Source organism: Ovis aries, chromosome 5 (assembly GCF_016772045.2).
Source record: "Ovis aries strain OAR_USU_Benz2616 breed Rambouillet chromosome 5, ARS-UI_Ramb_v3.0, whole genome shotgun sequence".
NCBI lineage: Eukaryota > Metazoa > Chordata > Mammalia > Artiodactyla > Bovidae > Ovis > Ovis aries.
Genome location: NC_056058.1, coordinates 2,323,329 through 2,338,152, shown reverse-complemented (window position 1 = coordinate 2,338,152; position 14,824 = coordinate 2,323,329). Strand labels below are relative to the sequence as shown.

Here is a 14,824-nt window from a genome sequence, read left to right as displayed (position 1 = left end):
CAGGACACAAGGCCGTTCAGATTGTTCTTCCAGGGAAACGCCACCCCCTCCCGCATGTATACAGCGTGTTTTTCTCCTATCTCCTATCTAACCACATTAATTTCAAGATCGTAAGCTGTGTTGAAACTGAATCCAGCAGCTCCCAGCAGTATTGAGGAAATACAGGAAACACAAGACTTGAGATTTTATGGCAATAATTTTCTATATGTTATTGATATGTTTTTGGTATTTTCGGGAGACATAGTCTGGTCCTAGGAAGGGAGGGCTGGAGGTGGGTGAGGAGGGCTGTAGAGCGGGGTGTTGGGGGCTGCAAGGGGAGAGGTGTCGGGAGGAGGCCAGGAGCAGCCCAGTGGGAGAAGGGATGGGAGTGATGGGTTTTCCGCGAAGGAAAGTTGGGGGCTGAAGGGTTTAGGAAGGGTTCTGGGAGATGGGCGGAGGTTAACGAAAGGTGACTGGGGGATGGGTGGGCAGACAGCCTCACCCTTGGCATACCCCAGTGGACACCCAGCCTCACCTTGGTGGTTTTGTCCAAAGCCCTCTTCACCCAACCCCCTCCCTCCCCAAAGCAGCAGCATTCCTGTGTTACCAGCGCGTCAGGAAATCGGGATAATATCCAAAGATACTGGTGAAAACATTAAGGCACAAATGTGCGTACAATACCATAAAGTCCAGACTCAGACACTAAATTGAAGGACGCGGCAGAAGTGGTGGAATAAGGGAAAGCATTGGAAAGCTCCAAGAGGCGCCGTAGCCAATAGGTTTGTGGTGAGTGAAGGTGAAAGTCGCTCAGTCGAGACTGACTCTTTGCGACCCCATGGATTATACAGTCCATGGAATTCTCTAGGCCAGAATACTCGAGTGGGTAGTCTTTCCCTTCTCCAGGGGATCTTCCCAACCGAGGCATCAACCCAGGTCCCCCGCATTGCGGGCGGATTCTTTACCAGCTGAGCCACCAAGGAAGCCTTTGTCGTGAGGGGAGAACGAAATTGAGTTTGAACCAATCCACATGGACCCTTTTAGAGGAAATACCGGAGGTGGCTGCTCACTTGGTTCCCGGCCCCGCAGTCGCCCGACTGTACTGCGGAGCAGACACTGCAGGGAAAGTCCCCTCACCCGGCCCCAACCCTCCACCCGACCTGCGCCTTTACGCAACCTGTGCCGCTTGCCATCCGCTTGCGTCCTGGCACTGCGGCCCTCCTGCGCCATTGAGCTCCACTCTGCAGCTCCCTTGCAGTCCTTTGTCCGCGGGCCCCTCTATCCCGCCTCGTTGCACTGCTGCAGACTCCGAGCCCGGCTGCCCTTCTGCGCGCTACTCTGTGTGTCCAGGAAGCCCCTTCGCGCTGGATCCCAGCGCCAGGCCAGCCTGGAGCGACTCTGCAGATCACCGGCCCTCACCGCTCCAGGCGCCTCCGCGGGGAGCCGTCCTGAGACGGAGAGGCTGGCAACGCCATAGCTGTTCTCAGGCCACCTGCGTTGTCAAGTGACTTGGGCTTCTCTGAGTGCCCTTGGTTTTTCTTTCGTTGTCTTGGCAAGGGGATGGGGAGCGACTGAGTTCCCCCCACACCTTTAGGAAGAGAAGAGTTGGCAGGGGCGGGAGGGGTGAAGGGAGCGGGGAGCCGAGTGCCATGATGGGTTGGGTTTGGAAATCGTCACTCACGGGTCTGGACAGGGCAAAGAGCTCGCCACCTGGTCTCCCCCAAGACTCCTCCGAGGTAAGCCGAGACCCCAGGCTCGCCTCCCTTTGGTACTAACAGCCTTAGGTTCTGGTCCAGCGTTCTTCCCAGAGTCCTATGCTGGAACACCAAGTAAGTCCTACCAGCCTCCAGAATTATGAAAAATAAATATCTGTTGCTTTTAATCTACCCAGTCTATGGTGGTATAACAATCCAAGTGGGCTGAGATGAGGAGCCAAGGAATATGCCGCCTCCATTTTCAGTCCTATGGTTCAAATCACTTCTGTCACTTTTGGTCCTGACACATCAGGATGAAATGGATTTCATTTCCTAGAAAATTTACCTGTGCCACTTTATTAAAGTATTATACTAGTATTTACTTGAGCTGATGCAGACTGACCCATTTATTTTTTATTCTAGATTTAAGAGCTCTGTGGGATAAGAGAGTAGTCATTTATTTGACTTATTTTAGTTAAGGAAGAAGAGGTTTGAGTAATTTTAAAAATCCAGGAAGAAATTTGAAATTTTGTTTATTTTGGTAAAAAAACACATGAAAAAAACTGTTAATAGATTTTAAGTGTATAGTACAATATTCAGTTACTTATATTCTGCTGTTGATACAATGATTGACTTGCTAATAATACTTCACAGCTCAGGGCTCATTACTATCATCGATTTGAGTAAGCACCACCTCTTGTTTACATATATATATATATACATACACACACACATATATATATATATATATATATATGTCGGAGAAGGCAATGGCACCCCACACCAGTACTCTTGCCTGGAAAATCCCATGGATGGAGGAGCCTGGTGGGCTGCAGTCCATGGGGTCGCTAAGAGTCGGACATGACTGAGCGACTTCCCTTCCACTTTTCACTTTCATGCACTGGAGAAGGAAATGGCAACCCACTCGTGTTCTTGCCTGGAGAATCCCAGGAACGGGGGAGCCTGGTGGGCTTCCGTCTATGGGGTCGCACGCAGTCGGACATGACTGAAGTGACTTAGCAGCAGTAGCAGCATATATATATGTATATACAAATGTGTAAATATGTATATTCCCAAATATCTTCCCTCTGCCCATTTTTCTTGCTTGCCTGCTTTCCAGTGCACTTTTAAAGAAAGTCTAATGAAGTGCTGGAAATATTTTGAAGATGTGATATTGTGATATATAATAAATATATATTTAGTCTTCCTCTCTATTCCTGGCACAGAGCTCCAAAAACCCTTGGAATTTCCTAAGTGACGAGAATCATAAAAGTGTCTCAATATTAGAAACAAACCTCTGTTGATGACACCAGACTGTGTTAGTAAGGTGACTTTTGGAAAGTCTTTGAGGATGGGAGCAGTCCCCAGGGGAACCAACTTAGAGAGACAGGGTTAGAAATTTTAATGCCACCCTGACCTCCTGGGAGGGGAGAGGGGCTAGAGGTTGAACCCATTATAGGTGGCCAATGATTTAATCAATCATGGCTATGTAATGAAGCTTCCATAAAAGCTCAAAAGGATAGGGTTTGGAGAGATTTCAGGTCAGTGAACACCTAGAGATTTAGAGAGTGTTATGTCCAGAGAGAGCATGAAAGCGCTGCACCTTTCCCTGAATCTTGCCCTATGCAACTCTTTCACTTGGTTGTTTCCAGGTTACATGCTTTTATAATAAACTGGTGATGTGTTCTGTGTTCTGTGAGCCACTCTGGCAAATTGATGGAACTGAGGACGAGGGTATGGAAACCTCTGATCTATAGTCAGTGGCTCAGAAGCATAGACAACCGGGTCTTGGGAAAGAACTAAAGGTTCTTGACTTTGTTTTATAGCTAAACTATTTTGTCTTGTTTGACTGTTTTCCTTTGTTTCTGCATTTTCTCACTTCTCTGATTGAGCTTGTTGTTTGGAACTAGGTGGAAGCGAGTCTCTCTGCAGGGAAGGCCTTGCAGAGTCCTGCTGGGTTTCCTAAGTAGAGTTTGGAGACCAGAAGGGGGAGCTATCCTGTGCTACAATGATAACAGAGCCCAATAGGAAGAAGAATGCTCCTCTCTTTTGGCAAGGACTCAGCCAATGAAGATATGGACTCTTTGTTTACTGGAGTCCTCCCAACTTTCTTTTCCACTTCATAAAAGTGTTCTTCCTTTGCCGTGTGGAAATATGAATGTGGCTCGCCACGGTTGCAGACCCCAAGTTGCAATTCTGTTGATCCCAAATAAATTCACGCTTGTTTCAGGTTAGCAAACTTCAACACTTCTTTTATCTTTTTTGCTGGACTCAATTCAACTCATAACAAATGGTTAGTTCCTCTCATGGTTAGTTCTTCCCCTCTATCCCCACACCCATAAATAAGTTTGAAAAAACATTTCCTTTAAGTATGGCTTATTGGGTCGCACACATCTTGACATGTAGTTATTTCTGTGTGGATCACAACAAACTGTGGAAAATTCTTGAAGAGATGGGAATACCAGATCCCCTGAGAAATCTGTATGCAGGTCAAGAAGCAACAGCTAGACTAGAACTTGAAAGGAAGGATTGATTCCAGATTGGGAAAGGAGTACGTCAAGGCTGTATATTGTCACCCTGCTTACTTAACTTATATGCAGAGTACATCATGTGAAGTGCTGGGCTGGATGAAGCACAAGCTGGAATCAAGACTGCCAGGAGAAATATCAATAACCTCAGATATGCAGATGACACCACCCTTATGGCAGAAAGGGAAGAGGAACTAAAGAGCCTCTTGATGAAAGTGAAAGAGGAGAGTGAAAAAGCTGGCTTAACACTCAACATTCAAAAAACAGGTGGATTCTTTACCAGCTGAGCTACTAGGGAAGCCCCTCTTGCTTGGAGCCCTTCCTTTCACCACACAAAAGCTTGGCTTTGCTGTGAGACGGATGAGTGGAGCCAAGTCTGGTTCGCTAACAAGGTCTCCCAACTTAAGAGTGAAAAAAAAAAAACCTCAATTTATACTTTTATTTCTTAGTAACTGGGTAGAGTGTATAATTTTTCTATTCAGCATTTGCTTTTATTTATATTTTTGTGAACTGACAAACTCCAGTGGTATTTTTCCACTGAAATTTTCTGTTCGAACTTTATGAACTCTGTATATTTTGGCTGGCAGTTTCCTAGTTTGGCTGTTTTCCTTTAATGACTGTGCCTGATTATTTTTCACACTCACAAGATTATTATGGACTTTGCTCATTGATTTCTTTTCTTTCCCCTTTTCTCTCCATTATGTTCCTAGTTTACCCAACAAATCAGCTAAGCTCTTCTTCAAGTGCTTTTCTCCTTCTGACCATCACTCCACAGAACTAACCTGTTTACTAGCCACACTTCTGACTGCCCATTTAGTGCATTTTCAAGTCTATGCCAGTGTACACAAAGAGAATAAAGAGGGTCACTCATTATTCTGATATGGAAAGGGGTAAGTTGCAGCCCAGTGCAGCCGCCCACTGACAGTGTGTCCTGAGCGGAATTCAAGACAGGAAAACTGATGAAACATTCTGCACTTTGGATTTACCAAGCCCCTAGATAGTTAAAATGTGTAACTAAGGAATAGATTCAGAGACTCCATATTCTTGCATCTTCCCACAGACAGAAGAGCGCTAAAGTCAGCTACTTGAGATAGCTGTTGTGATTAGCAGTACTCTTTTATCAAGATGTATGTCTGCCTACAAGTATTTACCAATCAAAACAATTCTTCTATATACTGGCTCATTCCCTATCTCTTTGGAGCAGCCCCTCAGGCTTTCCTGGTAGCTCAGATGGTAAAGAATCTGCCTGCAATGCAGGAGACCCAGGTTCGATCTCTGGGTTGGGAAGATCCCCTGGAGAAGGAAATGGCAACCCACTCCAGTATTCTTCCTTGGAAAATCCCATGGACAGAGGAGCCTGGCGGGCTATAGTCCACTGGGTCACAGAGTCTGACACAGCTGAGCGACTAACACACACACACATTCCTCCTTTCCTCCTCCTTCAGAGGTAAGGATTGCGCAGAGTCAGACACGACTGAAGCGACTTAGCAGCAGCAGAGGTAAGGAGAGGCTGTGTGGATGAAGACAGGCTTGCCTTATCAGTAAACAAAGGGTGTTGTGGCACAGCGACTGGCCACTGGTACATCCTGAGGGGATTTAGGAAGGAGAACAGGATACTAGCCTTTTAGATAGCTAAGTTCAGTTCAGTTCAGTTCAGTTCAGTCGCTCAGTCGTGTCCGACTCTTTGCGACCCCATGAATCGCAGCACGCCAGGCCTCCCTGTCCATCACCATCTCCCGGAGTTCACTCAGACTCGCGTCCATCGAGTCCGTGATGCCATCCAGCCATCTCATCCTGGGTCATCCCCTTCTCCTCCTGCCCCAATCTCTCCCAGCATCAGAGTCTTTTCCAGTGAGTCAACTCTTCGCATGAGGTGTCCAAAGTACTGGAGTTTCAGCTTCAGCATCATTCCTTCCAAAGAAATCCCAGGGCTGATCTCCTTCAGAATGGACTGGTTGGATCTCCTTGCAGTCCAAGGGACTCTCAAGAGTCTTCTCCAACACCACAGTTCAAAAGCATCAATTCTTCGGTGCTCAGCCTTCTTCACAGTCCAACTCTCACATCCATACATGACCACTGGAAAAACCATAGCCTTGACTAGATGGACCTTAGTCGGCAAAGTAATGTCTCTGCTTTTGAATATACTATCTAGGTTGGTCATAACTTTTCTTCCAAGGAGTAAGCGTCTTTTAATTTCATGGCTGCAGTCACCATCTGCAGTGATTTTGGAGCCCCCAAAAATAAAGTCTGACACTGTTTCTACTGTTTCCCATCTATTTCCCATGAAGTGATGGGACCAGATGCCATGATCTTCGTTTTCTGAATGTTGAGCTTTAAGCCAACTTTTTCACTCTCCTCTTTCATCAAGAGGCTTTTAGCTCCTCTTCACTTTCTGCCATAAGGGTGGTGTTATCTGCATATCTGAGGTTATTGATATTTCTCCTGGCAATCTTGATTTCAGCTTGTGTTTCTTCCAGTCCAGCGTTTCTCATGATGTACTCTACATATAAGTTAAATAAGCAGGGTGACAATATACAGCCTTGACGTACTCCTTTTCCTATGTGGAACCAGTCTGTTGTTCCATGTCCAGTTCTAACTGTTGCTTCCCGACCTGCATACAGATTTCTCAAGAGGCAGGTTAGGTGGCCTGGTATTCCCATCTCTTTCAGAATTTTCCACAGTTTATTGTGATCCACACAGTCAAAGGCTTTGGCATAATCAATAAAGCAGAAATAGATGTTTTTTCTGGAACTCTCTTGCTTTTTCCATGATCCAGCGGATGTTGGCAATTTGATCTCTGGTTCCTCTGCCTTTTCTAAAAAACCATCTTGAACATCAGGGAGTTTACGGTTCATGTATTGCTGAAGTCTGGCTTGGAGAATTTTGAGCATTACTTTACTAGCATGTGAGATGAGTGCAATTGTGCGGTAGTTTGAGCATTCTTTGGCATTGCCTTTCTTTGGGATTGGAATGAAAACTGACCTTTCCAGTCTTGTGGCCACTGCTGAGTTTTCCAAATTTGCTGGCATATTGAGTGCAGCACTTTCACAGCATCATCTTTCAGGATTTGAAATAGCTCCACTGGAATTCCATCACCTCCACTAGCTTTGTTCATAGTGATGCTTTCTAAGGCCCACTTGACTTCACATTCCAAGATGTCTGGCTCTAGATTAGTGATCACACCATCATGATTATCTGGGTCGTGAAGATCTTTTTTGAACAGTTCTTCCATGTATTCCTGCCACCTCTTCTTAATATCTTCTGCTTCTGTTAGGTCCATACCATTTCTGTCCTTTATCGAGCCCATCTTTGCATGAAATGTTCCCTTGGTATCTCTAATTTTCTTGAAGAGATCTCTAGTCTTTCCCAATCTGTTCTTTTCCTCTATTTCTTTGCATTGATCGCTGAAGAAGGCTTTCTTATCTCTTCTTGCTATTCTTTGGAACTCTGCATTCAGATGCTTATATCTTTCCTTTTCTCCTTTGCTTTTCGCCTCTCTTCTTTTCACAGCTATTTGCAAGGAATGATTCCAATAACCCCAGATGATTACATCTTCCCATACATTAAAAAAAGCACTAAATTCATTAACTTAAGATGCCTGGTTTTCTTTAATCAACAGCAAATTTTGATAGTCCAACTATCTGATTTTTGTTGCAAAAACTCCTACATACCTCGGTTCTGAGAGGCTCTCTTCCTGGAGCAAGTCTGCGGAATAGAATAATAACTCTCAACTTTTAGGTTGTGCATTTTCTTCAGTCAGCAACTATTTCCTGGCTACGAATGTGTGCATGCTTGCATGCTTAGTTGCTTCAGTCATGTCCAACTCTGCGACCCTATGGGCCTTAGCCCCCCAGGCTTCTCCTTCCATGGAAGTCTTCAGGAAAGAAAACTGGAGTGGGTTGCTGTGTCCTCCTCCAGGGGATCTTCCCCGCCCAGGGATCAAACCAGCATCTCTGAAGTCTCCTGCATTGGCAGGTGGGTTCTTTACCACTAGAGCCACCTGGGAAGCCCCATTTTCTGGCTATAGGCATAAAAACTTAGCTTTTATATTCTGCGTTTTTCATTAAGTGAACATCAGGTTTAAAAAACACACGCAAAACCAAAACGCAATACCTAGCAAGACTGCATGTATATGGACTGAAAGATTCACTTTTTAAAAATTAAAGATTACGTTTTTTAAACCACGTGCTTGCTTAGAAACCACCACCAAAAAACAAACATCCAAAAAAACCTCACCCTATTAGACTGCTCCTCCCCAAACCATTTTTTGTCTTTTCTAAAGAAATGCTAACAAATTTCCTGGTACGGACCAGGATACTGGTAGCTTTGGGTCTCATCAGATGTCTTCAGTCTGCATTAATGAGTTTTCTCGACGCTGAATTCCCCGTTCCTGTGGCTCAGGGACAAACAGTGGACCAAAGGCCTGGGTTTCAAGCTGCTAAGGTGGGGTTGACGTAGAAAAATATGAGGCAGTCAGTTTAGCCTAGGGTCAAAAGGAAACAAACAAAAAAATAGGACTCCATTTCTTCTTTTAAAAATCAAATTCCAATCTCCCCTTATTTTTCGCCTGTCTTTGCTGTTACAGTTTGTTGACATTTAAAGGGACTGCCTCTAACTCCCTTGACCTGACAGGACAATCAGCAGCTGATCAAGGAGAAAAACACCAGGTGGCCCATTAACTTTAGAACCTGGTCCTCAGACAATGGCCCGAGGTCACCAGAAAAGGGGAGGGGAGAGGGCAAGAGAAAAGGTGAGAGGGTGGAGACTCAGTATCATAAGAAAATTCAAGAACTGGGAGATCAGGAAAAAAGGGTCATAAAAATGGACAAACTGACATGATGATTTTTAGAACAGGGATTATGTACACTGGGATCCTAAACCAACCAAAAACAAATAGGTGGGTCAACATTAGTAAAGATATAAACTCGTGATTCCCGCGGTTTGGGGGAACGCTTTCCCCCCTCTCAGTGACTATGCTGGCAGCTCTATACTTCTACGCTTGGAACAAACTTTGCCTTTTGAGTATCTGCGTGTCCCTGGAAGATCATTCCTTCGCGGGCTGTTTCTGGATTCTCCTTTCAGGATGGCCCTCACAGGACGTATTCCCCTGAGAGTCCACGTCTAACCTGCGCACACGAGAAAAGCCCACGCAGCTCGGTGCGTACAGAACGATTTGACGCGAGGGGTTGCACGCAGGAGATCTCACGCTGCAGTTTTCCAGCCCAGTCCCCACCCTGCGTTAGCATAGCGCTGCAAGGAGGCGCTTGCCTCTCAGGTCCTAGCAGCTTACAAAAAAACCGTTTTATAACGGAGTTTTCCAATGAAACTGCTTCCTTTTCGCACAAGAGTCATTTACGGGAGAAGTGACAATCCCTGTAAGATTTCAGCGTGCGAAGACGTGCGTCGAGCGAAGCACATCTCTGCTAGCTGAGCCGGAGTGAGTGTACACCGCTGCCAGGATCCAGGCAGCGTGGCGCGGCCCCTGCCAGGACCCGGGAGGGTGGAGTACACCGCTGCCGGGACCTTGCCTGGAGAACACCCCTGCCAGGACCTTGCGCCGGGCACCCAGCCATTCCAGTCGCCATTTCTGTCTTCTGTCCCTGCGCTCCATCTCTATCAACGCATTCTTGTCCCTGGCTCTCCGGTAGCGCTCTTAGTGCGTCCGGGTCCCCGGCTCTGCCAGCCACCAGTGCGCCCCTGTTCGCATCCCTGTCTGCGCCCTCTGGGGCCCCGCCGCTGCCGCCCTGGCGCTCCCCGCGGGCCCCGGCGAGGCCGCCTGCACCCTGTGCCAGAGCGCGCCCCGCGATCCGGTGCGCGCCGACTGCGGCCATCGCTTTTGCCGGGCGTGCGTGGTGCGATTCTGGGCGGAGGAAGACGGGCCCTTTCCGTGTCCCGAGTGTGCCGACGACTGCTGGCAGCGCGCCGTGGAGCCCGGCCGCCCGCCGCTCAGCCGCCGCCTGCTGGCGCTCGAAGAAGCAGCTGCGGCGCCCACGCGCGACGGCCCGGCCTCCGAGGCGGCGCTGCAGCTGCTGTGCCGCGCCGACGGGGGCCCGCTGTGCGCAGCTTGCCGCATGGCCGCGGGGCCCGAGCCACCCGAGTGGGAGCCCCGCTGGAGGAAGGCGCTGCGCGGCAAGGTGCCCTTTCCCGGAGGGTGCCCTGTCCCTGTTCTCATCACCAGACTGCGCCCTGTCCCCCATCCGTATTCTCTGGATGGCGCCCTGGCCCCCAGTCTCCATCTTCTGGACGGTGTCCTGGCTGCCCTCCCCATACCCCAGTTAGTGCCCTGTCCCCTTTCCTTCCTCTGGTGCCTAGTACCCTTTCTCCCATCCCAGGACGGGACCATTTCCCCCGTTCCCTAACCCCAGAGGTTGCGGTCACCGCACTCCCCTATCTGGAAGGTATCCTTTCCCCCTTTCCCACGCCTGGAAGGGGCACTTTCTCCTCCTCTCCCTCCACCTCCCTGCCTCCCCACCCGCCCCCATACGCGCGTGACTTTCCCAGGGTTGAACTGCCCTGCCCCGCCCCCCCTTGGCAAAGAGAGTCCTGCCGAGGCCCCCCACGCCCAGCCCCCTTTGTGTCACTGCCCTGCCCTGCCCCCTGGCATGACGTCATACTATGGTAGCCCCACCCCCACGGGCAAAGCCCTCTCAGTGGGTGTGGTAGTCGCTCAGCGTGTCCTACTCTTTGCGACCCCAGGAACTGCCTGCCAGTCTCCTTTGTCCATGGAATTTCCCAGGCAAGAGTACTGGAGTGGGGGTGTGGCCTTGAGCGTATTGGCCCCTCTACGGTCCTGTGCACCCCTCCCATTCGGTCTTCTCACCTGCTCTGAGCCCTCTTGAGTCCCTTCATCCACTCTGTTCTGGAACCTTCTCCACTGTGCTCTCAACTGTTTACATTTGGCACTTGGCTCTGGGTCAGAACCTGCCATTGGAGTCTGGTCACTGCTGAGGTCTGGTAATCCCAGGGACCCGCTGGTGTGTGTGTTGGGAGGGCTGGGGGAGCGCAACGTTATTTCCGAGAGAATAAAGATAGCCAGGCCCCTGGAGTGCAAAGAGTCAGTGTGGTCCCTGCCCACCTGAGGGGAGAGAGTAACCTGTTTGAGGGTTCCTGCGCCAGGGCTTGGGTCCTGCGGTCTTAAGCAGTGGGATGTTGCATCCAGGGGCTTCCTTGGGGTTAGAGCACGTGGCCAGGGGACTGGAATTGGACTTTCTTCCACCCACCCAGTCAGTGCACGGAGCTGGGCAGGCCCTGTGTGTGCCCATGGTCACCCTAAAGGGGCCACCCTCCGTCCCTCTGCTAGAAACAGTAACAGTTCAGTTCAGTCGCTCAGTCGTGTCCGACTTTTTGCGACCCCATGAATCGCAGCACGCCAGGCCTCCCTGTCCATCACCATCTCCCGGAGTTCACTCAGACTCACGTCCATCGAGTCCGTGATGCCATCCAGCCATCTCATCCTGGGTCATCCCCTTCTCCTCCTGCCTCCAATCCCTCCCAAATGAATAGTCTTGTCTAGTTACCCTGTTGGGTTCTTAGCACAAATGTTTCTCTCTGACTATAGAGAGCATTGTGGGTCACTAAGACCCCCTCTGCAGCCTGCAGAGTTTTGAGGTGTCTGATGGGCTAAGATCATGAACTGGGGCTTCTGGACTGCCCGATGGGATTCTAGTGGTGTGATGTCCCTCTGGACTGGGTTTAGGTGGGCCCCAGACTTTCAGAAGTGGCCACACACTCCATAACCAGCGTCTTTCTCCAGGAGAACAAGGGGTCTGTGGAGATCATGAAGAAAGATCTGAATGATGCTCGGGATCTCCATGGCCAGGCTGAGTCCGCTGCTGCTGTGTGGAAGGCAAGTGGGGTGGGGTTCGAGTCCACGTGAGCAAGGAAACATGGATGTGTACCCTGACCCTGTTTGGTAGGGCCTTGGACCACAGCTGAGCGCTGTACAGTCAGATGGTCAGGGAACTCTCCTCCCTTGAGGTGGTCAGTGGTGGATGGGTGGGGTCTCAGGGTAGCCTGAGGACATGGCTATTCCTACTGCCCACCCATCCTGTAGGGACATGTAATGGACCGGAGGAAGAAGGCTCTGACTGACTACAAGAAGCTTCGGGCCTTCTTTGCCGAGGAGGAGGGGCGATTCCTACAGGAAGCAGAAAAAGAAGAAGGGTCCCTGGAGGACGAGGACGAGGACCCAGCAGAGAGGTTCAGGTCTCTGCTGCAGGCTGTGTCGGAGCTGGAGAGGAGGCACCGCAACCTGGGTCTCAATATGCTGCTCCAGGTAGGCACCCAGCCTTGCTGATCAGGGGAGGGCAGCGGGATGCAGAGTCAAGAATTAGCAAGAGGGTAGCTTATCCAGAGAGAACCCTTCAGACCAGCACTGCTTGGCTTCCATTTGGGGCTGAATTTCAGGAATGGGTAATCCAGGAGACTTGCTTCCCCCCACGTTTGCAGAGAGGGGGTGCTTGCATTGCAGTATTGAAGTACTGGGCCCCTACAGGTAGGAGCTGGCCATGAGGTCAGAAGAGTCAGGGATCTTGGGGACGGTGGTGGTTGCCATGCCCTCATCCTGAATGTCCTCCTTACTCTCTGCCCTGAAGCCTTTCCTAAACCTGGGGATTCTGTGCTCTTTGCAATCCTTGAGTCTGATCCTGGAACCGGCAGTGTCTGTCCTTCCCCCCTCTGAGCTGAGAGGTGCCCTTTTACCTCTGGCAGTAGTGGTTACTCAGCTCCAAGTGGGTGCTGATTGTGGGTGAAGAGACACGAGAGTCCGGTGGGGCTGGATTCTGCAGTCATCTGGCTTGTAGGATAGAACCTCGCTCACTCATTCCCTCTCTCCCTATGCAGTGAAGTGCTGCCTGCGCAGGCAGCAGGCAGAGGAAGCTGTTAACCATCCCAGGCCTGAAACAGCTCCTCCATCTGCCTCCTTCTGGACCCCTTGTCGTCCTTCAAGACACCCCCAGCCCTGCGTGTCTTCTCCTAGGTGAATATGTGGACTGTGAACTCTAGGTGCCCACCTGGGGTTGCTGACGCCAGTGCTCTGCAGAAGAGTGTTTGTGTTCCCTTTTCCTCTGGGTGTTCATGTTTCCAGGCTGTAAACCTTTCACTGTAGAGACCTGTGTTGGGGGTAAGTTAGCCCAAGTGTATCCTGACTCCATAAAGTTCTTTTCGTTGCCGCAAGTTCCATCAGATTTTCTGAGGTCTCCGTGAGCTGTGGCGGTCATCTTCAGGAGGCTTGGGCTGTGCAGACCTGCACCACCAGTCATGCATGCACAGGCCCGCAGACCCACACCCGTGCAGGGCACAGCAGTTAAGGTGAAATTTGAGGCGACTGTCAAGGAAAAGGAATGCTCAGTGTGGCTGGGTGGGGATGGTGGGCTGGTCAGACTTGTCACCTCTGCTTGAGGTCCTTGAACAGCGTATGTTGCACAAACCTATATCTACTATGGCTCAGGGGCTGTCCGCAGAAACACGAGAACCTTGGGGTGTTCCGGGACAGTGCAGCCCCTTGCTGGCATGTCTTTCAGGCTGTATCTCTTCTCTGCCTCTTAGTGTATCTCGTCAACCTGTTCTCATTTCTCTTCTCCATCTTCCATCCCTTGGATGCCAGTGGTTTCCCAGGAAACTGTCTTAGCATCACCGTCTATCTGCCTTGTCTGCCACTCACTGACCCAGGAATTTTTCCTGGGGCAGCAGAAGCAATGTCAGGGTCAGGCCATCCCCAGACCTCACCTTGGTGTGTCATTTTCCCTGTACCTTGGACTTCCCTTCCTGTTTCCTCTGCTGGATGAATTTAGCAAAACTCCTTGTTTAGTGTCATTGTGTAGATTCCTCCAAGTGACAAAAACGTAGCATGAAGTGACAAGATCACAGGGTATGAAAATTGACACAGACAGGCGTTTAGGGTGGTGGTTGAGGCTATGAGATGTTCATACAAGTGCAGGTTTCTGATCAGTGGCCCATTTCTGGATGAACCCTCTCAGATCTGGGAGTCACGAGCCTTTGGCACTGCTGGGCCTTTGTGTTTCTGTGAGCTTGGGGGTCGGTTGCCTGCCTAGCTGGTAGCCAGCACTCAGCCTACTGAAGAGGGCTTGCTGTAGCCAGTTTGCTTGACGTCCCTCCTCGTCTATATGCTCCCCATACCCTGGCCAGTCTCTGAGGGAGCACTGTGTCTGCATGGTGCCATGTTGGGGACTTCTGTGGGCTGGACTTTTCTCTGATGAGCCCTCCACCTCCTGCTTCTGCTGAGTCAAATTGGGGTGCTGCCCCAGTTTCCCATGACTGGAGATCCAGCTACCTGTTTTTCTCCTCTGCAGGGATCTGCTGGGAAGCCTGCCTGTTTTCCTTGAAGTTGACTACTTCGAGACTGATGTGCTATACAGGGCTGGTGTGCAGTCCAGAAAAGTGGTAGCCCCTGGGTTCCCAGTGCTGGGGAGAGATAGGAGGTCCCGAAACCAGCGTGGATCCAGTTTCTTTGTAACGGTGTGTGGATAGAATTCTCAGCCCATTGGCCACTTCTCCCTTCCTCTCCATAATATCTACATAAGAATGACAAGCAGAGGGTGGGAAAAGCTGCACTGGTTTTGAACAGGAGACACGTTCATCCTCTTGGCAAGCTATAGGACCCTGGCC

The 14,824-nt window shown here is 49.9% G+C and overlaps 1 protein-coding gene across 1 annotated transcript; it reads left to right on the top strand.

The window, feature by feature from the left end:
• The first annotated feature begins 9,794 nt into the window (after positions 1-9,794).
• RNF187 (ring finger protein 187) lies at positions 9,795-13,372 on the top strand. The gene is made up of 4 exons (XM_027969300.2): positions 9,795-10,332; positions 11,952-12,044; positions 12,252-12,473; positions 13,040-13,372. Exons 1-4 carry the CDS (start codon positions 10,270-10,272, stop codon positions 13,040-13,042), a joined length of 381 nt encoding a protein of 126 aa, XP_027825101.1. The 5' UTR covers positions 9,795-10,269; the 3' UTR covers positions 13,043-13,372.
• The last annotated feature ends 1,452 nt before the right edge of the window (positions 13,373-14,824 follow it).

Excerpts from the sequence above, each read along its gene's own strand:
- RNF187 (XM_027969300.2), top strand. The coding sequence starts at position 10,270 with ATGGCCGCGGGGCCCGAGCCACCCGAGTGGGAGCCCCGCTGGAGGAAG. Across the intron at positions 10,333-11,951 it reads GGAAGGCGCTGCGCGGCAAG|GAGAACAAGGGGTCTGTGGA; the intron begins GTGCCCTTTCCC and ends GTCTTTCTCCAG. Across the intron at positions 12,045-12,251 it reads CCGCTGCTGCTGTGTGGAAG|GGACATGTAATGGACCGGAG; the intron begins GCAAGTGGGGTG and ends CCCATCCTGTAG.